The 25,155-nt window shown below is 41.1% G+C and overlaps 1 protein-coding gene across 1 annotated transcript in view; it reads right to left on the minus strand.

Moving 5' to 3' along the window:
* Positions 1-25,155, minus strand: part of LOC124271460 (EH domain-containing protein 1-like) — an 82,573-nt gene that overhangs the window by 13,652 nt on the left and 43,766 nt on the right. The window contains 2 exon segments of the mRNA XM_046706618.1: positions 10,860-10,914; positions 18,979-19,072. Of these exon segments, the coding sequence (XP_046562574.1) occupies positions 10,860-10,914; positions 18,979-19,072 (149 nt within the window).

Below are 25,155 nucleotides of genomic sequence, written 5' to 3' on the forward strand. Positions count from 1 at the left end.
GAAAGAGACGTCTTCCCAATGAATCCAGTCTGTGGTATCAGTTGTCTCCCTTTGCAAAAAGTTACATCAAGAGTAACATACCTTTGCTGTTCTTTCCTACCAGCAGAACAGCTCTTCATCAGGCAGCTTGAGTGGACTACAAGGCTACCTCATGACGAGCCGGCTGCTGGCAGGCCATGTCTACACGACGACAGGGAGCAAGTGTATCAGTGAGCTACTTCAGTACCAAAGAAACAAATTTCAAACATGCTTGCTTTAAAAGGTTACACATGAGCCATGATATTCATAAATGGAAACAGAAGATAAAGTCTGCACATTAAAACGCAAAGATGAACAAAGTAAAATAAATCATGGACGTTACACAACTGACAATGCTAAAAATATGAAAAAAATGAAAGACTTTCATTACCAGAAAGATAACATTTAAACTCAATCTCTTTAAGAGCTGTCAAGGACTGAAGAATAATGACTGACTCAACAGACAGAGGCAAAAAATCCTGTAATAAAAGTCTTCAGCCAGTTAAACAGTGGTATTTATGTATGGCGTATGTAATAACAAATATAATTTTTACTGTATGGCATACAATTCAGCTTAAAATAACCCTATATGTGAACTACAAAAACCAAAGTAGCACAAATTAGATTTACAGCCTACCACTGTGTGCAAATCCTTCAAGTTATCTTCTTTTATTGGTTCATCATTTTGCTGAACTCCTTTCATATCAGCTACCATTTGGTTAACAGAACAATGAATAATAAACTTAATCAAACTTTGTCTAGACATCCACAGAATGAAGCCAGCAATTGACTTGTTTGATTTCAGAAGTATTCATTCACAAAAAGGTGTGTGGCTTACGTCAGCAACAGTCGCACCCAACTGGGAAGATACTGGCTGGATGCCATCACAATGCCTCTCTCTGTCCTTCCCAATCAGGTTCACCTGTGGGGTCAGGTTCGAGGAAACCATGACTCAGCAAATTCACGGCATACCTTCACAGCTGACACACAGAGGAGGTATGAGCATGTGTACCTTGGAAACACTGCTTGTGAATTTGGCTGGAAAAACAAATATTCCATAATTGAAACTACCCACTAGCATTCTGATATCACTGAACTTCAAATGGTGTGAAAAAAACAACAATGGTCAGTAAACATGTTGGTTTGAACAATTCCCCACTGGTGCACCATCTACACACTTGTAAATGGCGTTGGCATGTTAACTGTGTGATGCAAAAACAGATTATAACATCACCCTGACAACAATGAAATGAAACTGGAAGACGAGGTATTCCTGTCAGTGATCCTGGACTGTATCTACACGGGTGGAACAGATCAACAAACGTGGAGCTAGTCAGTGGCTCCTCCAGACAGACCTGAGGCAGCAGCTTACACTGGAAATATCTAGTATGGAATGCTTGCAGGGTGTTCTCAGTTGACACTGGGTCAGATTACATTGTCAGTGTTACCACTGTGTTTTGAGATCTAGTTTTATTTCCTTCAAAGCAGTGAAAGGTGCATCACATATTCCTGCTAATGCTATGGTATGTGAGTTATTTTCCTGCTATGAATATACATGTCTAGGTCAGATGGAGGCTGACAGCATGAACAAAGGAACATTGCATCAGGATAATGACACACGGTTGTAGAGGTGTGACGATACAGAAATTTCACAATAACATACGTATCACTATATCTTGGAACAATACATTTCAAAGCATATGACGATATGTTATATTGAGTTATTTTCTTTTAAATGTATAACTTGATAGCAAGTAACAGTGTAAATCTTGACATAACCATCATTTTCTTGTGAAAATTAACAATTTTAAGGTGAACGATACATATTACGATATATATAAAAAGTATCATATATTTATCGTCAGATAAAGTACAATGATTATCGATACTACAATAAACCATCAGAGCTCTACTCAGTAGTGTGACAAATACGCTATGGGAGTCACACAGCTGTGTGACAGATTCAGTATGGGAGTCACTATGACACACAGCTGTGTGACAGATTCAGTATGGGAGTCACTATGACACACAGCTGTGTGACAGATTCAGTATGGGAGTCACTATGACACACAGCTGTGTGACAGATTCAGTATGGGAGTCACTGACACACAGCTGTGTGACAGATTCAGTATGGGAGTCACTATGACACACAGCTGTGTGACAGATTCAGTATGGGAGTTACTATGACACACAGCTGTGTGACAGATTGTGACATCACTGTAGCTGACACTATCTAATGTGGGCAAGGCTAGCTAGTGGTTGACAGCATTAACAACGATCCAGTGCTTCAGGTCACGATGACACACATTCAGCCACGGTAACTTCATACTCAATGAGCTGGCTCTTGCTGAAGTCTTGGGGTTGTGGGACAGATCGTACACACCGACCATGGTATACTTCGCCATTCTAGTTTTAAAAACCAATGGCAGTCAATAACCTGTGGGACAAACTGCTAACATTGGGTCTCACAGACTCCAGGTACTTAGAGATAGTCCAGAACCCCAAAAGTACCTGATGCCATTTAACTGGTCTTGCCTGTGTTAGTGAAACTGTGTACCCAGAGTGTAGATGTCAGTTTATATTAGCAATTAAATTTGGGCTTGCCACTAGCTGTAACTGCTTGCGTTGAGTCCTGGATGCGGAAGTGGGAGCTGACATCAGCTGAAGCAGCTCTTGTCCAGAGATAACATGCTGGCTTCTTGGGTGTGGACAGGACAGGGAAGTGTTCTACAGTCAACATTGTACAGATGGCGATGACATGTCCCAGGGAACAGCTCACAGGGTTGTACTTCAAGTGGAGGGGGAGACATCTCACAGGATAGTGTTCTTCAAGACCCAGGAGGAATATCTCACAGGATAGTGTTCTTTAAGACCAGGGGGAATATCTGACGGGGCAGTGTCCTTCAAGACCCAGGGGGAACATCTGACAGGATAATGTTCTTCAAGACCAAGGGGAATATCTGACAGGGCAGTGTTCTTCAAGACCCAAGGGGAACACCTCACAGGATAGTGTTCTTCAAGACCCAAGGGGAACATCTGACAGGATAGTGTTCTTCAAGACCCAGGGTAAACATCTGACAGGATAGTGTTCTTCAAGACCCAGGGAACATGTGACAGGGCAGTGTTCTTCAAGACCCTCACAGGGGGAAACATCTGACAGGGCAGTGTGCTTCAAGACCCAGGGGAACATCTCACAGGATAGTGTTCTTCAAGACCAGGGGGAATATCTGACAGGGCAGTGTTCTTCAAGACCCAAGGGGAACACCTCACAGGATAGTGTTCTTCAAGACTCAGGGGAAACATCTGACAGGATAGTGTTCTTCAAGACCAGGGGGAATATCTGACAGGGCAGTGTTCTTCAAGACCCAAGGGGAACACCTCACAGGATAGTGTTCTTCAAGACCCAGGGGAACATCTCACAGGATAGTGTTCTTCAAGACCCAAGGGAAACATGTGACAGGGCAGTGTTCGTCAAGACCCAGGGCGAAAATCTCACAGGATAGTGTTCTTCAAGGCACAAGGGGAACATCTCACAGGATGTTAAGCAGATAATCTCACAGAGTAATGTGCTTCAGGGCTGAGGGAGACTTCTCAGGGCAGTGTATTTCAGCTCAGGAAGGAGAGCTAGGTTAGAGTAGGTGGGGGAAATAAACAGGATATGGTGGATGATACACACACAAATGTCAAAGGGCACATTTTCAATATGGCTGCCATGTTCACAAGTGGATCAGATTTGTGAGAAACGATCGATTTGATCATCATTGCAGTTTCAGCAACAAAGGCCCTCAAGGTGCAGAGTTAAATCCATGGTAAAGATATAGCCGAATGAAACATTTAATCTAGCTAACATGTTAACACCTTCTGTTGGAGACCATGATTAAAGGCTAGAGAGATGTCAAGAATCAAATCTAGCATGACACCTTTACTCTTTCATGAGCCTACACAAACTTCATTACAGCCAAGCTGTGATTCAAATTAGTTTGAATCAAGTAATATCACACAGTAGCAGCAGAACGGTTTATTAAGTATCAAGAGTTTTCTCCCCTGCACCAGTGTAATGTATTTTCATGTTGTTCTTGCATTCAAGGCTTCATTAGTTACATTTGTTGGTTGTTTAACGCTACACTCCGCACTATTCCAGCTATATGGCGGCGATATGTAAATAATCAAGTCTGGACCAGACATTCCAGTGATCAACAGCATGGGCATCGATCTATGCAATTGGGATATGATGACATGTACCAACCAACCAAGCCAGTGAGCCTGACAAGCATGTGTTGCTGAAGACCAATTCTAACACGGGTCTCCAGGGGTCACATCACTTACAATGGGCATGAATTCTACCCTACAATTAGACTGGTCAGTAAGTCATAATTCTGTATACTCATCAATCATTCAAGAACACTTTTATCAAAACTCTTTCAAAAATGAAAGTGAAGTGTCCACATGTGCCAAAGTTTCAACATGTTGTGTCATCACATACAAATGTATATGCAAACCCGTGTGCATAGAATATCACGAAAACTAACAATTTGCTTGTGGCAAAGATGTTCACAACTTGGTTTTAGGTTACTAAGATGAGGGTAAGACTTAAACATAATATTGTTGAAACCTGCCTGAGAGAAGTCATGTTTATAACATAAGGTTCTGCAGGAAGCAGCTATCAAATCAGCCGTTCAACAGGAAGTGGATAATGTGATTTGAAACCTCTGATTAACCAATCAGAATCAAGTAATTTTCAAATAAATATTCAGTTGACGGTGTCATCCACCACTGCAATTCAGTTGATAGTTTATCTTTTTAGGTTGCGCTAGACAGCTGATGAAATCTTTGTCCACATCGTCGCTATTTAATTGATGGTTTCACCTTTCAGATTTTTTAATGGATGGTTTAAGATGTGACTTGTCCTTTGATGAATGTGACAGATGGACTAGTGTCTGGAGGCTGAGGACAACATGTTCACTAAAGATTTTATTGGCCAAATGAGTAGGGAAACACATGTCCCAACAAGCGACGTTACAGGAAGCAGCTGTGCGGTGGTGTAAAAGCCTGGAACGTAGATCCTCAACGGCAGTGGCAGCAGCAGCAGACAAAGTGACTTGACACCTACGTTCTGCACAGACTGCTTCACAAAATCAATGTTCAACTTCAGTTGAACTCTGACAGCATGTGGGCACACGGGGACTAGACTGGTACAGTAGACAGCAGACGCCGTAATGGATTAAGAAGTTGCCAACTGCGTAGTTGCTGTAAAACCAGGAAAATCTATACATTCTGAACTTATTGTGCATTGTTCTTGAAAAGACATTTCAAGTTTGGTCCTTGACTGCCATCATGCAGAAAGAAAAATCATAAGTTGGTGTGGAGATTTGGAAGAAAACCCAGCAAATTGTTAACACATGAAGAAATCAAAGGTCTGTGGCGTGATCATCACTGACACAACAACAGATGTGAAAGCCCGTCTCACTCGCTCATATTAATGTGGATAAAGTGACTGAGAAACAAATTAATTTATAAAAAATAGGACTTGTTTGTTGTTTAAAACCAAATGTCAACAATCACCCGTGACATGAAATGTTGATTTCTTTAAGATCTGTTTGTTGAAAGTTACTTCTCCAATACTTATCGATATATAGTTATCGATTATCAATCTCTATATCCTAAATCAATAGCCAGCCTATGAGAATGTTCTGTCATCACTACAATGTTGCCATCAGCTCCTGCACTTATCCTTCACACATTTCACCCAAAAGGAATGGTGTTTTTCATTGTACGGTTTGTTTGTTGTTTAACCCCATACTCAGCAATATTCCAGCTATATGGCGGCGGTCAGCAAACCATCGAGTCTGGACCAGACAGTTCCGTGAGGCGCCTCTTCCGACAAGCATGGGTGGCTGAAGATTAACTCTAACAGGAATCTTCATGGGTCTGTAGAACTTTTAAATATACAACTTAACACCAGCCTCATCACTTCTTGGGTGAGTGAGTGATTGAACTTTAACGTTAATACAGGTTTGATCTCAATCTTAACCATATTCAGGTAAAATTAGATGTGTGAGGAAATGGCATGCCATGTTCAATGCAGCACTCCACAATATTCAAGTAATCATAAAAAAGAATATAATGAACTTTGGATGAGAAAAGCCAGTGGTTGATATAGTGAGCACCAAGCCACACGTCTGGGTATGACACACAACAAACTAATTTGCCGAATCTAACCGTGTAATCTCTTTGGCTGCCTCTTTGGCTCCTGAAGAGAACTCAGAAAGCACACATGGGATGAAACAGTTTAACAAAGTAAGGATCAAACATGAATGTAAGAAAGCTGATTGACTGCTGATAAACAAAACTACTAGTGCTTTCATGAGGATGCATCAGTTCATTTTCTTTCATAACTCCGTGAGTTACTTGGCAACTTCCCAGTGACATGTGTCATAACCAGGATAAATGCAATATCAAATCTTCACTAAAATAGGTTTGCTGGAAGCCATAGCTTTGCATCCACTTCCTTCCAATGTCTGAGTTGTAACTCTCAAGACGAGCAAGCTTCACCTCTGATAACTGGAAACTAAGCACTCATAATGCTAAAGACATTTGTCCTAAGTGGATAAACACAATGCAGCTTTTCCTGGTGGTTGTCAAAGGTCAACAGATCAGGACATGAGGTGAACACCTCTGTCAGTGGGTGAAGGTTTCTGATGTCAGAAATATTCAAGTGCCATCACAGCAACTTGTAAAACTAGACAAATGGAGGTCAATGGTCATAGCTTGATGAAAACTAAATAAATACGAAAAACAAACCTTACTTCCCAAACCACAGGTATTCTTTCAGTATGTTAAATTTTATAAATAAATACGTACAAACGGCCAGCATTGACATTTCCAATATGGCCACCATGATTGATATAACTGACAGTGGATCAGAATTCTTTGTGCAGTATTTGGAGACAACACAGTTAGGATACTTCATAGAAAGTATTGGACCTACAGCCTAGTGTGTGTTGAAATGTAACAGTTAAACATGGCCAACATGCCATAAGCTCAACTGACATTGAGTTTGGGGTGATAAAAACAGGCCTCAGTGTTTTAAACCGTATTGTAATGATCCACATTGTTTGGGTCGGAATGAGTGAGTTTGGTTTAACATGTCATCTTACTTTGGAAGGAAAGTCCAAAATGATGTAGATCTTGCGACTAGCCCAGAAAGATAAGGATCACCACTATGATATTTTCAGGTCATTAGAACTACAATCCAAATCAACTACTAATTTCAACCTGACTTCTCATCATGGGCAGTCCCAGGTGGAGTCAGTAAGCACCACAAGTGATACAAGTGATACAAGTGAGTGAGTTTGGTTTTACACCGCTTTTCACAACATTCCAGTAATATCACATCGGGGAACACCAGAAATGGGCTTCACACACTGTACCCATGTGTTGAATCGAACCTGGGTCTTTGGCATGACGAGCAAACACTTTAAACACTACTACCGACCACATCACTTGTGAAATAAAAACAAAGAACCGCACAATAAATGTTTGGAGGCCGACTCACATCCCAAGAATCTGATAGGGGAAGTGGCACACCTACATGAGCTCCGACAATCACGTCTTGTCATGACAATTTACTGCAATACCACCATACTCCACATCATTTGTATGGGATCACATTGTTTGAGGGAGTCGATCAACATGTTATGGATTTTTCCTCCCATCTGTCAAGGACTGCATAGCACCATGTTTAGATCCAGCATAATTATATCCCACACAATCAGCAGCTCCAACGTAAAGGCAAACTGTCTGTAACGGTTTATGCTGCAGTCAGCAATATTCCAGTTGCAGAAAGGTTGACGCCAGATGTTGGGGTCTGGGCTATACCCATGAGTGGTTGACAGCACGAGCAATGACCCATGGGCGTACACTGATACAGGCTAGAGTGACACGAGCAGTGACCCATGGGCGTACACTGATACAGGCTAGAGTGACACAGGAGAAGAGTGACACTGTGGTCATGATGACCTTGAATGCCACAACCAGTAGGGCTAGGCCAACATTTGACTAGGGGTCCAAGTGACAGCAACACAATCACAAGATGCATCTATAAAGTTAAAAACTAGAAAAGAAAGGTTTACAAATTCTTCAACCAGTCACCTCTTAAGTCTCTTTGGCCACAACATGACTGTAGTTATGTGCTATAATGCCATAAATCACCTAGTCTGAAGTGAACTGGAATGGTTTGACTTAGCTCAGTACTTCTGCTCTGGTTATAATGCCCTCCACATCCTGCATTGTTTGTTAATGACAACCAGCATATAGTCAAGGTGCCAATCTAAAATGGTTACAATATCCCCTTCCATCAACAATCATTTGCAATAATTACCAGATTTGACAAACAAGTAAAGGTATGCAGGATATATAATATAAAACTGTGTCCAAAACACGTAAATATGTAAGCATATGTGAGGGATTGACCAGCATGGTTTAACCTCGACTCACAAACACGGGGGTCCCAGGGACCCCTAATTGTAACTTTTAACGGTCCTTGCAGGCAATACGAGGGTCCTCTGAAGTAACGATGTAGAGAACTGTTTGTTTTGAAACTGTAGAGCCTTTAATGGAGAATGGTCATGTAGACTGATGGGTGAAATGATGCAAAGCCATAGATGTGTAGGTACAGTGAATAATATTGTGCATTCCTTTGAATGCAGAGAATTTTTTTCTGTGTCCATTCTCTACATTTGTGCGTACTGGACACATTTGCGTCGAGTAAAACCCTGAACTATCATTTCACACCAGTCACCAATATTCCAACTACAATGCAGACTTCAGATAACAAAGTTTGGACCAGCAAACCAGTCACTGAAGGTATGCCAACTGCCTTCAGACGATCAGCCAGTTACAAAACTAACCAACCACTGATTCTCATTTCAGTCTGCCAGTACAAAGATGAAGCCCAAGCAACTCTGACCCAGACCACAGTTGTCTATACAAGCTGGTTGAATCTGTCTAAATCCCAACTGTAGTTCTAGTGTAGCCCTGGTCTAACTCCAGCCCCTGGGCAGCTGGATCTCTCCCATCTAGACATTACTAAGCTTAGCCAGAATAGCATTAATACATGGGGAGCCCTAAGCCTGTTCTTTAACTATAAAAAGGTGAAGGAGAGCAAACAGACAGGGTCTAATCAATAATTTAGATGCAAAACGAACAGAAAATTGAATTTTTATGTCTGCTTACAAGTTCTCCGGAGTAAAAAATTCCTGGAATCTTTTTAGCACCATATCTTTGAAATTTTAATCAGGCTTTACAAAATGATGGGTCCGGGAAATAACGGTCCATAAAATTGATGTTGTCAAATGGTAACATATGTTATCCAACAACTTGACTAACATAACAGACGGCCATGCTGCCCAGCCAACAGACGGTTATCAATAGTGGGCCTAAAGAGAGTTGGGTGTCTGCTGTGCCAAACATGAATATTTGACGATTCAGCAAAATACTTACCTTAATAAAAGCAACATTATCAAGAGACAAGAGTTTACTGACTGAGTTTAGTTTTACGCTTTTAGCAATATTCAAGCAATATCACGGCGGGGAACACCAGAAATGGGCTTCACACATTGTGGCCATGTGGGGAATCGAACCCGGGTCTTCGGCATGACGAGCCAAGGCTTTAACCACTAGGCTACCCCACCGACCCCAAGAGACAAGAGATGAGAAGTGACCTCTTTTTAAATGATAATAATCTATGTAATCTGAATCAGGGCATACTATTAGTTCCAATTTAAACTTCTAATTTTAGTGAGGTGAGGTGAAATGGGGTTTAACATGGCACTTGAGATGTTTCGTTCATATGATGACATGCATGCATGTGCATGTGTGGCTGCTTGTACTAGCCCAGAGTTAAGCTGGTTTTATAGTGCTAGCCCAATGAGATACAATGCCGCAGTTAAGCATGCATACCCAAGTTAAGCATGCATATCCAACTCAGACACATACTGACTCCGAGCCGACCAGTCCTTGTTGTACCCATTTATGCTGAGCACTAGTGTTGGGAATTGGTTCAAATCTCATAATTGATGATTGGTTAATTACTACAAATCAATCATCAAAAATAATTGGTTAGCGTCATTTATGAAATTTGTTAATGCACATAAGAATAAGGAAAAAAAACCATGTAGTTCTTTTAGGTTTTTTGGGGCAAAATTTCACATCTTTAAAGGATGACTAGTATGTTGGAAACAAATTTCTTGGAATCTTTAAGATAAATTCAATCATGACTTGAAACGAGCTTGCAGTGCTTACGAAATGTAACAGACAAAACCAACCATGTGAAAAATATTGTTAATGAAAACAAGTGTTCCAGAATTGTTTGTGTTCGATTATGAGAAATTATGATCGATTGCTTGGTTGTTTAGTCACTATGACCAATCTTCGATTATTTCAATTAATCTGACCACCACTACTGAGCGCCAGGCAGGGACCAACAAGTATCATATTTTAATGTCTTTTGGTTTGACAAGGCCGGGAATCAAACCCGCGACCTTCCGTTCTCTGAGCAGATGCTCTAACCACTACACCACGGAGGCCGTCTCTAATTTTAGTGAAATTTGTTGCGGGTGTCGTTCCAATATATGAAAGATAACTGGGAATACACTGTACACTAAACCTGACTCTGTAATTACCAAATTGTCGAAATTTTCAAATGTCAATAATCCAAGAATATTGTCCTTCGTAAGCAAGAAGATATTTCTCAGAGTTATTTGCCCAGGATGCAAGTTCTCCTGACACAGGTAGTCAGACAACTGCCATGACCATGACTACCAGAAACTAACTACTCTTACCTTCAATCTCCCGCAGAGGATCAAAGTGAGGGTAAAGATGGAGGGTGGCATTGCCCTGGAAATAAGACAGAATCAGATTATATAGATGTTGTCATAACAGTGTTCAATCTTTGGAAATGCTTCATGTTTCAAGACAGATATAGAAAATGTTTAGCAATAGTCTCTGTATGCAGCAATAGCCTCATGATGCAGCAATAGCCTCATGATGCAGCAATAGCCACATGATGCAGCAACCCTCTTATGATGCAAGCTTCATGATGCAGCAATAGCCTCATGATGATGAGGCAGCAATAGCCTAATGATGATGAGGCAGCAAGTCTCATGATGCAGCAACCCTCTTATGATGCAAGCTTCATGATGCAGCAATAGCCTAATGATGATGAGGCAGCAAGTCTCATGATGCAGCAACCCTCTTATGATGCAAGCTTCATGATGCAGCAATAGCCTCATGATGATGAGGCAGCAATAGCCTAATGATGATGAGGCAGCAATAGTCTCATGATGCAGCAATAGCCTCATGATGCAGTAATAGTCTCATGATGCAGCAATAGCTCATGATGCAGCAACCTTCATGATGCAGCAATAGCCTCATGATGATGATGCAGCAATAGTCTCATGATGCAGCAATAGTCTCATGATGCAGCAATAGCCTCATGATGCAGCAATTGTACCAAGATCCAGGCAATGACGAGCGAACACCTTAACCACTAAACTATCCCACCGCCCCAAGTCGGGATGCAGTAGAGACAGTGAGGTACACATTATTTTAGTCTCATCCCAGCTTGTCTGCTTAATGTGGGAACAGGGTCCAACAAGAACAATTCAGAACCAAAAATTCCTGAGCAAACATTGACTTACAATTTCCAATCCCACCTTTAAATATTGTTTAAAAGAAAACCATCTTGTTTCTTTTATTGTGATTTCTAATAAAAAATGGTTGGTTTCACATTGTGGGCAACATGACACTGATTAATTGGAGCCATTGATACACGGCCAACAAACCCATTTGATGGGGATGAAGATGTTAGTAAATAGAACAGTATGTAGGAGGATAGATTGAGAGAAACTATAGATCACATCAAAGGAATGACTTTCATCATTAGTCCCTTTAACTGTAACTGCAGAAAACTGTACCTATAAGCAAAGCCTGAACTAGGGAGTTCTTAGGTTAGAAACACATATAAAAGCCACTGAGTTCTCATGTTACATCAGATATTGGACAGGCTAAGCAATGTGAGAATAGCCTGATACCGTGAGTGAGTGAGTGAGTGAGTGAGTGAGTGAGTGAGTGAGTGAGTGAGTGAGTGAGTGAGTGAGTGAGTGAGTGAGTGAGTGAGTGAGTGAGTGAGTGAGTGAGTGAGTGAGAGCGAGCCAGCTAGTTTAGTTTAACACAGCAATATTCCAACATCACCACTGCGGGGGACACCAGAAATGGGCTTCACAAATGAGTGAATGAGTGACAATGTTAACGTGTCATCTTGTATATACATCATGTATATAATTGAGTCTGGGTCAGGTAGATCAGTATTTCACAGCACAAGCCACAATCCCAGCTGGCTGGGATGCATGACGACACACCATCAGGTAACACATGATAACCACCGGTTTCTCAATGTCTGCACTCACAAGAGGCCTGTAGAGTTAGGCACATACTGCAACCTGTAATTCCCCATCAGATCAAGTCTGGATGGCACAAACAATGAGGTAAAGAGAGCTACTTTGGCCAACTAAGAGGCCAAAGCCTGGTGTTGTAAGCTATAAATGTACGTGACAAGTTCACATTCTATTCAGTTCAAGCAGGTACTAAATGATCATATAAACCTATCAGGCTCCGGTGCGTTGGTGTCCCAGTCCTAGTCTGTCTCACAGTCCCTGAACCACATTATTTTCCCTTACACCTAGACCTCTCTGCAATGCTGAGAGAAGCAAGTCTAGATTTCCTCAGGTTCAGGATCTCCTAACTCACTAGGGCTCCTTTTCAATTTAAATGGGTTTATTTGTTACTATCAAAATTATATATATGTTCAGGGTCTAAGCGGCAGTCTACCTCAGACCACTTTGCCCTTGAGGTCGGCTAAGGGTCATACATGCTATTTTGGTCTTGGTACCAAGGTTTGTATATCCAAGGACATCTGACTTAGAGTAAGTCCTAAATATATATACATATAACAATAATAGTGAGCAATATAGACAAGCAAGCTTCATGTCTGATAACTGGAAACTAAGCACTCACAATACTAAAGAAAGTGAGTGAGTGAGTGAGTTTAGTTTTATGCCGCTTTTAGCAATATTCCAGCAATATCACGGCAGGGGACACCAGAAATGGGCTTCACACATTGTGCCCATGTGGGGAATCAAACCCAGGTCTTCAGTGTGACGAGCAAACTCTTTAACCTGTAGGCTACCTCACTGCCCCTATCTTTAGTCTTTCAATAACAAGATGTGACAGCTTGTTCAGGATGGCTGACAGTCAATGTACAATGGGGATTAGCATCTTACATGTAATGGCAAGAGTCATTCCAGCCATTGCTTGTCAAGGCTATGGGGTGGGGGTGGGGGTGATTAGTGTTTCAAATAAATGTGAAGGAACATGGGGCTGTCCTAAACTCCACAATGTGGCATTTCCATTGATCAATTGATCAGTAAAACTAGCTATGGTTATGGCCTCCAATAATTGTTTTGACATGGAATCTGCACAGGTCACCCTGTTCTGACTGGCTAAGCCATTGACTTCAGACTGTATGAACAGCTGTTTATTATGAGTCAGTGACTGTCGAAATTTCCAACACCAGTGATGCTAAATAACAGTAAACCACCCAGTAGTGATGTGGATCTGAAGTAAAGCTATGATACCATGAACATTGGTATGATGTCAGAAAACCAATCTGCAGTCTGCCTCACAGTCCCTGATCTGCAACATCTTCCCTTCCACCCAGCTTTCTGCAATGCTGAACCCCTAAATGAAGCAAACCTAGATTCCCTCAGGTTCTCAATCTCCCATCTCACTGGGTCTCCTTTCTTAAAACATTTGAAAGGAATTACTTTTATTAATTAATTCTATATTCAGAGACTCGGCATTAGTCTAACCAATCATTTCTATCAGTGGTGCCATAAAATTTAACCACTACAAATTTTAAACTGCATAAATTCAAGTTTAAAATGCTGCATGATTTTAAAATGCAATCAGAATCCATCTAAACAATTAGGAATTTAAGTGACATGTTTATCGCTCGACATCCAAAACAGACATCAAGAGTCTGGACAGACATATTACCCAGAATGCAAGCCAATAATCCAAAACTGCATAACAGAACATAACTGGATACCTTCTATCAACACGGGACACAGCCGGCAACCAGAAAGCACATTTACAATCTGACCAGAAATATTGCAAAGGATATAAGCCAATAGTTCCCTTTCTCTCACCTGTCTACATGGCTGCACAAGCTGATCATCCACAGACAAGTCAAATTATGGCCATAACACTGTGAAGTAAGCTCCAGTCTGAGTGAGTGCACATTTCAATGCCTTCTCAACATATTGGGTACCCCAACCCATACACTGGAAGATGTTTGTGATGTGTCATGATCAGTGAGAACACTCCTGGTGAAGCATCTTGTGGGGACCTCTCAATTCTCAACCTGTTTGTCATGTTGGTGGTCGCAGACACTTCGGAGCAGATGACTGTAGGAAAGTGTATCACTAGATGGAAGTGTTTTGATTGCTCCTGGGAGTGTCTTATGAATGTATTGAATGCTCGCGTAAGTTCAGCTTCCTAAACAAGGTGTGACTCATTGATATGTCTAGAAAACATATCGGTCATGACATGGTAAACATGTCCTCTGTCTGCAGGGAACTAAATATCTTTTATCCAGGGTAAATAGGCCTTGGTGTAGTGAGCCCTCAGTGTATGGGATGGGGCAATATCCTTAAGGTAGGTTAAGTATGGAGCAAGGGATGGGGGTCAATATTGTCTACTATATCTATTCTGTACCCACAGCTTAGTTTGAAGAACTGGGGTTTCAAGCTGTAAACAGATCTCTCTTAGCTGTCAGCATCATTAGCTTTACTGAACCCACCATCCTGTAGTCCTGATTTCCCTCTAATGCGTGGAATCTGATTTGACCTGACTTGGATCATTGACCACTTCTAACAAACCAATCATCATAAAATCTGAATATAACATATTGTTTTGTTTTTTGCCTCACTCGGCAATCTTCCAGCTATAAATAATCAAGTCTGGACTTGATCCAGTGATCAACAGCATGAGCATTGATCTACTCAAATGGGATATGATGTGTCAACCAAGTCAGCAATCCTGACCACCTGATCGCCTCTAACGACATGCCTGGGTTGCTGAAGACCCATTCTAACCCGTATGTTCGCAGGTCAGGTGAATCTGACAGTCAAATCCAAGATCATCAGATCCTACATCAGCAAAGGGCCACAACTCTGCCAAGTGAATTGTGCACCTTTACTAAAAGACTATAATATATTATAGATACCACTACATTCATAAGCTAGCAATCTAAACAAGAAAGGCCGGAAACTTAAACAATATTTTTTTTATTCTAATCATGATCAATGAAACACATTAAGTCAGACAGATTGTTGTCAGTTGTAACCCGAGAAACCACAAACTTGATACACATGATGACAAGTGATGACCTGGGACCTGAGGCTGTTGCTGCTGCACTTGGCCTTAACAAGATGGATGCGTCCTGGGGTGAGTGAGTGCACCACCAGACAGGTGTGGGCTCACTGTAACAACCAGCACACTTCACGGGTCTAGGAAGCCAGACAGGAAACACTGTGACACTCCTCACCAAGTCACAGGCAACACTTAATAGCATTTAAGTTTAAGGACTCAACTGACACAATTCCAAAATCAACAATAAGAAGAATACAAAAATAGTTTCTTTAATGTGCTTTATCACTCCTCTGAAGGAAAAAAGGCCGAAGAAAACTTCATTGATAAAATTACAAAAACCAAACAAAATTGAAGTATCGTTTAATTCTATAAATATCAACTGACCAAATTCTCCTGCCATTGAAAACCTCTCACAAAGCCTTCTAAAAGGTAAATTTATACATTTACATGTTACTAAGTAAATACTTCACATCTTGCAATAAACACACAAGCATTTTCTTTTCCCCACTCACTAACCATCTTAAAGTACTTAAAGTTAAAAGAAGTTTTTTGATTCAGCTGAACAAATCTCTCTTGATTCATATTTCAATCTCCACAAGCTAACTGGAAAGCAACCATCGGAACACAATAAAGAAATGTAACCTTTATTTGAACACAGCTCAACAAAGAAAGCAATGCTGGATGTTATATTTTTTTAATGTCACCTTTTTCTAAATTCGTACAGCATGGCTGGAAACATACTTGTCAACCTCCTTAACCTCAATTTGAGTTTGGAGAGGAAAACGGTCATACTTTGACAGATTTGGTTTAATGCAGTAGTTTTCTCAGACAGAAGCTGCACGTGCAGGAGGAATGGCCGTTACAAGGTTACAGGTGTATCATCACCTGTGTAGGGTTTAACAAAGCACAGTACGGTATATATAAACTATATCAGTGTTTGCCCTAGGCATAAATATTTGGTACTCATCATGACTCCCTGGTGTCATGAGAGGGAGTCAGGGACGTGTTTTGGGGAGTCAACGCCAGTTTGGAACTTTCATCAAGACTGACTGACTGACTGAGTTTGGTTTTACGCCGCTTTTAGCAATATTCCAGCAACATCACGGCGGGGAACACCAGAAATGGGCTTCACACATTGTACCCATGTAGGGATTCGAACCCGGGTCTTCGGCATGACGAGCCAACACTTTAACCACTAGGCTACCCCACCGCCCGACTTTCATCAAGACATCAGCTGTGATTGTTTAATATCGCCAAAAACAACGTAAGGCAGGTCAGGTATTTAATCAGCACTGAGCAGTTAACTGGCAAACATTTAGTCTTAAAAGTTCAGATTATCTGAACTAAAGGCCCAGTAGCATTGCGTCCACAATGACAGCAAGCTTCTAAATTCACTGCGTATTTGAGATGATTGGTGCGTCAAATACGCAGGTTGCATAACACTGACTATATGACAACATCGCTGCCATTATGCTGTTGCATCTGGTCATCTTTGGAAACCCTGCAGCTTAACACTGACTATATGCGTTAACACTGACTGCATATCTCACTTGGAAACCCTGCAGCGAACACTGACTATATGACAACACGTTGCCATTATGTGCTGTTGCATCTGGTCATCTCACTTGGAAACCCTGCAGCAAGAGTCTGGGGGGCCAGACAAACAAGACAATTGGGTTCAGTCTGGGGTTTCAATCCATGACCAGCAGATCCTGGAGTGAGTGTTCTTGAAATCAGCTGCATCAGAAAGCTTGTAGCTGTTTATGGTTGGCATGGGTCAGGGATGCGACTCTCAGACTTGTGAGAGACCCCAGGGTCCCCATGCCAAGTTTGAACTTCTGTAATTCCACATGGGACATTCATGAATTTATGCACATGCAAAAGTCAATTTGTGCTTCATCAGTTCATCACATGTCCAACTTTAAACACTTGCTAACCTTTAAGCTGGTGTTGTAATGCAGTGCTTCAGATAGCCAGGGTCCAGCCTACTGGCATCAAGAGGCAAATACAGCCCTGCTTTGTCTCAGTAACTTTAAGTGAGTATGGTTTTACACCTCTTAAAACAATACCCCAAAAAGAAATGGGCTTCACACATTGTACCCATCTGGGGAATCATACCAGGGTCTTTAAAACAGCCCGCAGTGATGCACATGTTAAGAATTTAATTTCTTTTGGTAAAATACATGATTTTTATATGTTAAAGATTAAAATCAGGGAAACCTTTAATTAAAACCCATGATCACAGGATCCTTGCAACAAAGGGAGGCAACTGTGTTAATAGCTGTCCCTATACAAAAACTGGTTGAAATGTGTCAGAGTTGGCATCCAAGGCCTAGATTTTCAAAGCTCTCTTTAGCTAAGATAGTCATAAGTGCCATACATTAACATTAACTTACGACTATCTTAGTGCTAAGAGAGCTTGATAAATCTAGGCCCTGTCTCAAATCAATGTAAGTTTAGTCATGATACCTTTCATCTGCTTAAAATTAATAGTGATAAATTTAGGCAATAATAATCTTTCATAAGGCCCTATCATTTAATAATTGTGTAGGAATGTTTTGGGGTTGTTATATACTGCTATAAGAAGCCGAATAACAACTCGGCCCAATGTTAACTACCTGTTAATAATCACAGGATGAATTTCAAGAGTGAGGGAGTTGTTGGTCCATCATAAACAGGAGTCTGTGTCATGACAAGGACAAGGAATGGGTTCCACACATACCCAGGTGGCAAATGGAACACAAGTTTTCTACATGCTGAGTGTATACCTAAACTACATATCTATCTCTCTGTTAAACCCTCCCCATGTGTTCAAGCAGGCTTCATTTATAAAACCATTACCCCATGGGATTCTGGGTTCGAATTTTAACCCTCTACCCTGCAACCTATGCTGAAATGACTTCATGAAGTGGGTGGTAGGTTAGGTGACCAGTTTGATTGTACCTGACAGTGTGTGACTTTAGCCACTAGTGGAAGCCCTCGTCTTGTACAGAGTCTTTTGGTCATGTGAGCTTTGCTAGTGCCATGAACAATAAGAACTATGGAAATGATATCGGTCCAGTAGACTCCAAAGTTTTTTGGGTACAGATGGATCACCGTATCAATCACTGGATTGTCTTGACCAGATTAAATGATTTAGAGGCACATATGGCTGGAATATTGCTGAATGCAGCATTAACCATAAAACATCCCTATAGAATTACTCTACCTGAAACCTGAGAAAATGTGCTCAAACATGATATGCAGTTGCACATCATGATAAAGAGGGAATATTGCCAAAAGTGGCACAAAACGTCCTCATTCCGAGTAGTCTCATCTCCCTATGAAACACACAAGAAAACCAATTAGCCAATAGTTTACCACATCATGTGACCCTCGGTACTGATGTCCTGTGAAATAGCAGTTGACCTAATATACCTCAGCACATGTTTACCGTTACCTAAAACACAAAGAGACAAACATCCTCACCGTGAGAGACTCTCTTTTGCGACCACTTGTAATGAATGTGAATCCTTGCGTCTCTATGGCAACCCCTGTTTTCTGGACATGTTCTTCCACATACCTGAAGATGAAATGAGATTCTGAAGAAAACTATTACAATATCAGAGCTGGAAGAATGAAGTGGAAAAAAAAAAAAAGCCATGATAAATACATATATAGATGCGACATTTTCAAAGGCCATATGAACTAAACACTGTCCTTGATCAGTGTGGCAATCATTTATGTCTACGTAATGGACTTACATACTTCATTACGCTACTCATCTTATGTTCTAAAATTGTTAATAGTTTGAAATTCAAATGGTGAAATATTTCACATAGCCCTGGCTAGTTACCATATCCCTTTTCAAAGGTCAAAGAATCATGCAGAGTTAATGCTAAACATTGCAAAAACCTGTTTTAGCTTTGAATGATGAAATCTGATCAATACTTAAGATTCTTAAAGGAACCACTGGGCCATTGGCGGGAGGGGGGGTGGTGGGGTGGCGGGGGGTGGTATAGATTGGGGGAACTACAAATACAAAAGGTGCGTGAGTACAGTGCTGCTTTTAAGAATATTCCAGCCGTCTGAAGACTGGGTAAACCTGCCTTGGGCGTCATACATTGTCGACTCATGGGGATTAAACCCAGAGATTCAGTGTGATTAGCAAACACTTTAACCACTCTCCTTCCCGACTACCAGGAAACTACAGAGTTAGTAAAAGGGACGAAACTCAGGGTGCTACAGACCCAGGAAAGGGGACCACAGACTTGAGGTATAACAGTCAGGTAAGGGAGACTACAGACTTGAGGTATAACAGTCAGGTAAAGGAGACTACAGACTTGAGGTATAACAGTCAGGTAAAGGAGACTACAGACTTGAGGTACAACAGTCAGGTAAGGGAGACTACAGACTTGAGGTATAACAGTCAGGTAAAGGAGACTACAGACTTGAGGTATAACAGTCAGGTAAGGGAGACTACAGACTTGAGGTATAACAGTCAGGTAAAGGAGACTACAGGCTTGAGGTATAACAGTCAGGTAAAGGGAGACTACAGACTTGAGGTACAACAGTCAGGTAAGGGAGACTACAGACTTGAGGTACAACAGTCAGGTAAGGGAGACTACAGACTTGAGGTACAACAGTCAGGTAAAGGAGACTACAGACTTGAGGTATAACAGTCAGGTAAGGGAGACTACAGACTTGAGGTACAACAGTCAGGTAAAGGAGACTACAGGCTTGAGGTACAACAGTCAGGTAAAGGAGACTACAGGCTTGAGGTATAACAGTCAGGTAGTAAGGGAGACTACAGACTTGAGGTACAACAGTCAGGTAACAGGAGACAGGACTACAGGCTTGAGGTACAACAGTCAGGTAAGGGGAGACTACAGAGACTATAGGCTTGAGGTATAACAGTCAGGTAAGGAGACTACAGGCTTGAGAGGTATAACAGTCAGGTAAGGGAGACTACAGACTTGAGGTATAACAGTCAGGTAAAGGAGACTACAGGCTTGAGGTGAGGTACAACAGTCAGGTAAGGGAGACTACAGGCTTGAGGTATAACAGTCAGGTAAGGGAGACTACAGACTTGAGGTATAACAGTCAGGTAAAGGAGACTACAGACTTGAGGTATAACAGTCAGGTAAGGGAGACTACAGACTTGAGGTACAACAGTCAGGTAAGGGAGACTACAGACTTGAGGTACAACAGTCAGGTAAAGGAGACTATAGACTTGAGGTACAACAGTCAGGTAAAGGAGACTATAGACTTGAGGTATAACAGTCAGGTAAGGGAGACTACAGACTTGAGGTATAACAGTCAGGTAAGGAGACTATAGACTTGAGGTATAACAGTCAGGTAAGGGAGACTACAGACTTGAGGTACAACAGTCAGGTAAGGGAGACTATAGACTTGAGGTATAACAGTCAGGTAAAGGAGACTACAGACTTGAGGTATAACAGTCAGGTAAGGGAGACTACAGACTTGAGGTATAACAGTCAGGTAAAGGAGACAGTCAGGTAAAGGAGACTACAGACTTGAGGTACAACAGTCAGGTAAAGGAGACTATAGACTTGAGGTATAACAGTCAGGTAAGGGAGACTACAGGCTTGAGGTACAACAGTCAGGTAAGGGAGACTATAGACCCGGGGTGCTACAGAGCATGAGTGAGTTTGGGCATAATGTAACTATGAGCCAGTATTTCAGTACATCACTGTCACTGTACCTAAGGTGATGCTGGTAATGTGTGTTACCAACATCCCAACATGGCGGCAGGTAAGATCGCTTGGCGATTATTTCCCTCGAATTAGCAGTCTTCCACGTGTATACAATCAAAATTATTTAACACACTGATAAACCTTGATGATGCAAATACATTCAATGCACTGAATTTGCTTATTAATGTCTATGTGTTGAAGAATAAGCATTTTTAAAATCGCGCGAGGATGTCGGTAACTCAAAGTCTGCATGTCGGTTGAGTTACCAACATCCTCGCGTGATTGTGTTCAGTGATTGTGTTCCAGGTTGTATGAAGATGCAGGTTTGGTGGCCTATACAATTGGGACACCTGTTTCCTAGACTTGACATTGAGTCAGTTCGAAGGTCTGGGTGTCAGCAACATGGTTTCCCAGGTAATGTCTGAGACAGACCCTGAAAACCTGCCTGGTGTAATGAGGCAAGGCGCCAGCATCTGATAGTGTGCGCATTAACCATCCACTGGATACATACTACCACACCAAGTCTGTCAGGTGACAGGAAAGAGCGTCTCGCCCCTGGAGAAAATGAAATTAGGTAATCCCTGAATGGTTGACATTGGGTTCCCCTATCCCGATGTAAATTTTAAAGTGTGATATCACTCAATCAGAAGAGTCTGTTGTAAGGGTGAAAACATGTCTTATCTCTTCCAGAATGGTCTTTACATGGGTGTATAATATGTGATAGCTTTCAAGCAGAACAACCCGTTACATGGGCAAAAACATTGTTTGTGATATAGTGTTACATGGGCGTATAACACATGATATCACTCAAGCAGAACATAAACAATCATCGAGGGTACATCAACCCATGCCCCCCCTCGTGACCAGTGAACCACTTATATTGACTTTGGATCAATGAAGTCAAGGCCCTGTATCACATCTTGACCACAGCTGTTACCCAGCAGTCAATATCTCTTTCTCAAACAATGGTGTCTCCAGGATTCTTACTGACCTTGTGAATCACTCTTACTAAATGTTCTTCATACTTGAGTCTGGACCAGACAATCCAGTGATCAACAGCATGAGCATCAGTCTGCACAATTGGGAACCGATGACATGTGCCAACCAAGTCAGCGAGCCTGACCACCTAATCCCACTAGTCGCCTCTTACGACAAGCATGGGTTACCAAAGATCAGTTCTAACCCAGATCTTCATGGGTGGCCAATATGTGGACCTGATAGCTCGCAGTTACTAAAATCAGTTAAGTATATACTATATATAGTTTTGGTGTTCCATGGCCCACTCAGCAATATTCCAGCTGTGAAGGTGGCCTTTAATACAGTAGTCTGGACCTGACATACCAGTGATTGACCTTATGAGCACTACTCCATGTAATCAACAAAGTCCCCTTGTCCAGCATTCAGGCATGCTGTATTTACAAGCACATTGGAACAGTATCAACTATCTCAGACAATTGTGAATGTGACCAAATAAAACATAATAAAATCAAAATGTCTTTGAAATGATCCTCATTTCAGAAAGAAGTGAACTAACATTTTGTTACAATCCAGGTAGAAATAAATGTTAACTCATGTGTAATCACGGAATAAGACAAACAATGCAGAAAAGAAATATCAGCTGTCTCTTATATAAGTTTTTATTGAAAACTGAATCTTACATGTGCTCTTTGAAAATGTCAAAATAATCAACAAGACTGTTGTTATTTATGCTCAAGTTACTCAACATGAGGCGATGAACTCTGATCAAAGTTGCCCACTCTAATCCTATGGAAATGTGTCAATGATAAATAACAACGTAGGAGACAGTAATCCCTCCTGCATATCCCCATTACTGAATATTACAGTCCAGACTGTGTCTGCTTCCTTCACTCCATCCTTACAGAAGACCCAACTGCAGGATCCGTAAAGATCCAAAAAAGAAATGGTCTTCAGCAACCCATACTTGTCATAAGAGACGACGTGATCGGGTGGTAAGACTCGCTGACTTGAATGGCACATGTCATTGTATCCCAATTACGAAGATCAATGCTCGTGATGTTGATCACTGGATTGTCTGGTCCAGACTCAATTATTTACAGACTGCCGCCAAATTACTGGGTGAAGTGTTAAACAACAAACTAAAATAAGGGGCAAGTACCGTGTTCTATCCTTGTACCAGTGAATGTTCTGATCAACTCGAAGCCCCTTGTCCAACCTGATTATAATGCAGCTTCCATAAAGGCAGACTTACTAAATTCCACAATACATTTAAAGAAATGCTGTTTTTCCAGGGTTTGCAAGCCTTCATTTCCTGTAAGTTAATGATGCATAAGACATTTCTAAAGAAGCATGTGAGTGAGTGAGTGAGTGAGTGAGTGAGTGAGTGAGCTATTCCAACATGGTGTGTCATCTTGACCAATATGAAACCCATGAGAACAGGGATGGTATTGACAAACCTAGGATCATTGTGAGTGAGTGAGTGTGGTTTTTATGCCGCCAATATTCAAGCAACATCACAGCGGAAGAACACCAGTCATTATCAGGGTGAGCTGATGATTTATTCTGGCCATTGTGTCAAACCTACTTGTGTTATATTATTGAAATGAATAATTGGTAGATCGAGAGAAAACATGTCCACCTGATTGCTATTTCCAGCTCAGTTTGGTCTCAAATTTCACATTTATATCCACAAAGTTTGTTACACCCTGTTCCTTCACATAAAATTGCCAAATGAGATTTTTGACAGCAGAACACACAGAGAATCTAATGCAGCGTACAATAGAGGGTTTGTGCCTCCATAGAATTTGGTAATAAACTAATTTGGAAATTCATTTATCGGGACTATATTTCAGAAAACACAAGTGTAAAAACCAGTTTGACTGCATAATAACAGAACTACTGCAAAAAGTCTAAACTGGAAAACTGATAGGTTAGGGAAAAAAGAGTACACAGCTGACTGCTATTTCTAGCTCATTATTACTGAAACAATTACATGCTATCTTAATTTTTCTTTTTAAAACTACAACAGGAAATACAACTGAACTTGTGAATCATAACTTCTCGTGATATTCACATCATCACTGACCAAGTTCGTTATCTCCTGTTTGTTCTCCTGGGAAGTACAATGCAGATTTACATGAAATATATAATCAATTTCCCAACTCTTGTGGCCAAGTGGGGTGAGAGTTCCCCTGTCTGGACAATATAAAAGAAAACATAGAACCAGGATTACTGCAATATGCTTCATTAAATGAAACACAAAATTATAACCAAAAATGTTAAAAAATCTACTTTAAAGGGTGCAAGGATTAAAGTAATGTAAATATAATCCATAGACACCAGGACCCCTTACGTTTCAAGCACTGCTCATCTCCCTTGGTTTCCAAGTCAACATGGAGGATGAGGACTCATATATGGATCCAGACTTGGCACACGGACAAAGCCAATGTGAACCCACCTTTCTCCATCACGATATCGAGGCAAGAATATTAAAACACACATATTCTGCGACATTATTTAACGCTATTGACAATTCCAGAAGATCAAATGCCTGTCAGTCAAACAAATCGATCTACATCCTGATGTTGGTACTGAGGAAGGATTAAGTAACACCATTTTCATCCACAATCTCCTTAGATACACACGCCAGTGAACATTTCCCCACAATGGACATACAATTATGGACAGTTAACGACTTAACAACAAACCTGAAACCTCCTTCAGTTATCAAATCTATGCCTAAGACATAATCACAGCATCACTTCATAATCTTTCCAGCTGATCTACTTCTCTCCAGGATGACTTGGCAAAAGCAAACGTGCAGGAAAATAAAACTGCACATTCAGCAGATTCTTTGGGCACTATCCTCTACGGGATTCCCTAACATTTCACCGACAGATAGATGTATGCAAATTTCAGAAATACAGGGCTAATTAACATCAGTCTCAACCACAGTTGCTTTGCATTGTGA

Source organism: Haliotis rubra, unplaced genomic scaffold (genome assembly GCF_003918875.1).
Source record: "Haliotis rubra isolate DU_JTF1 unplaced genomic scaffold, ASM391887v1 Scf160, whole genome shotgun sequence".
Classification (NCBI taxonomy): domain Eukaryota; kingdom Metazoa; phylum Mollusca; class Gastropoda; order Lepetellida; family Haliotidae; genus Haliotis; species Haliotis rubra.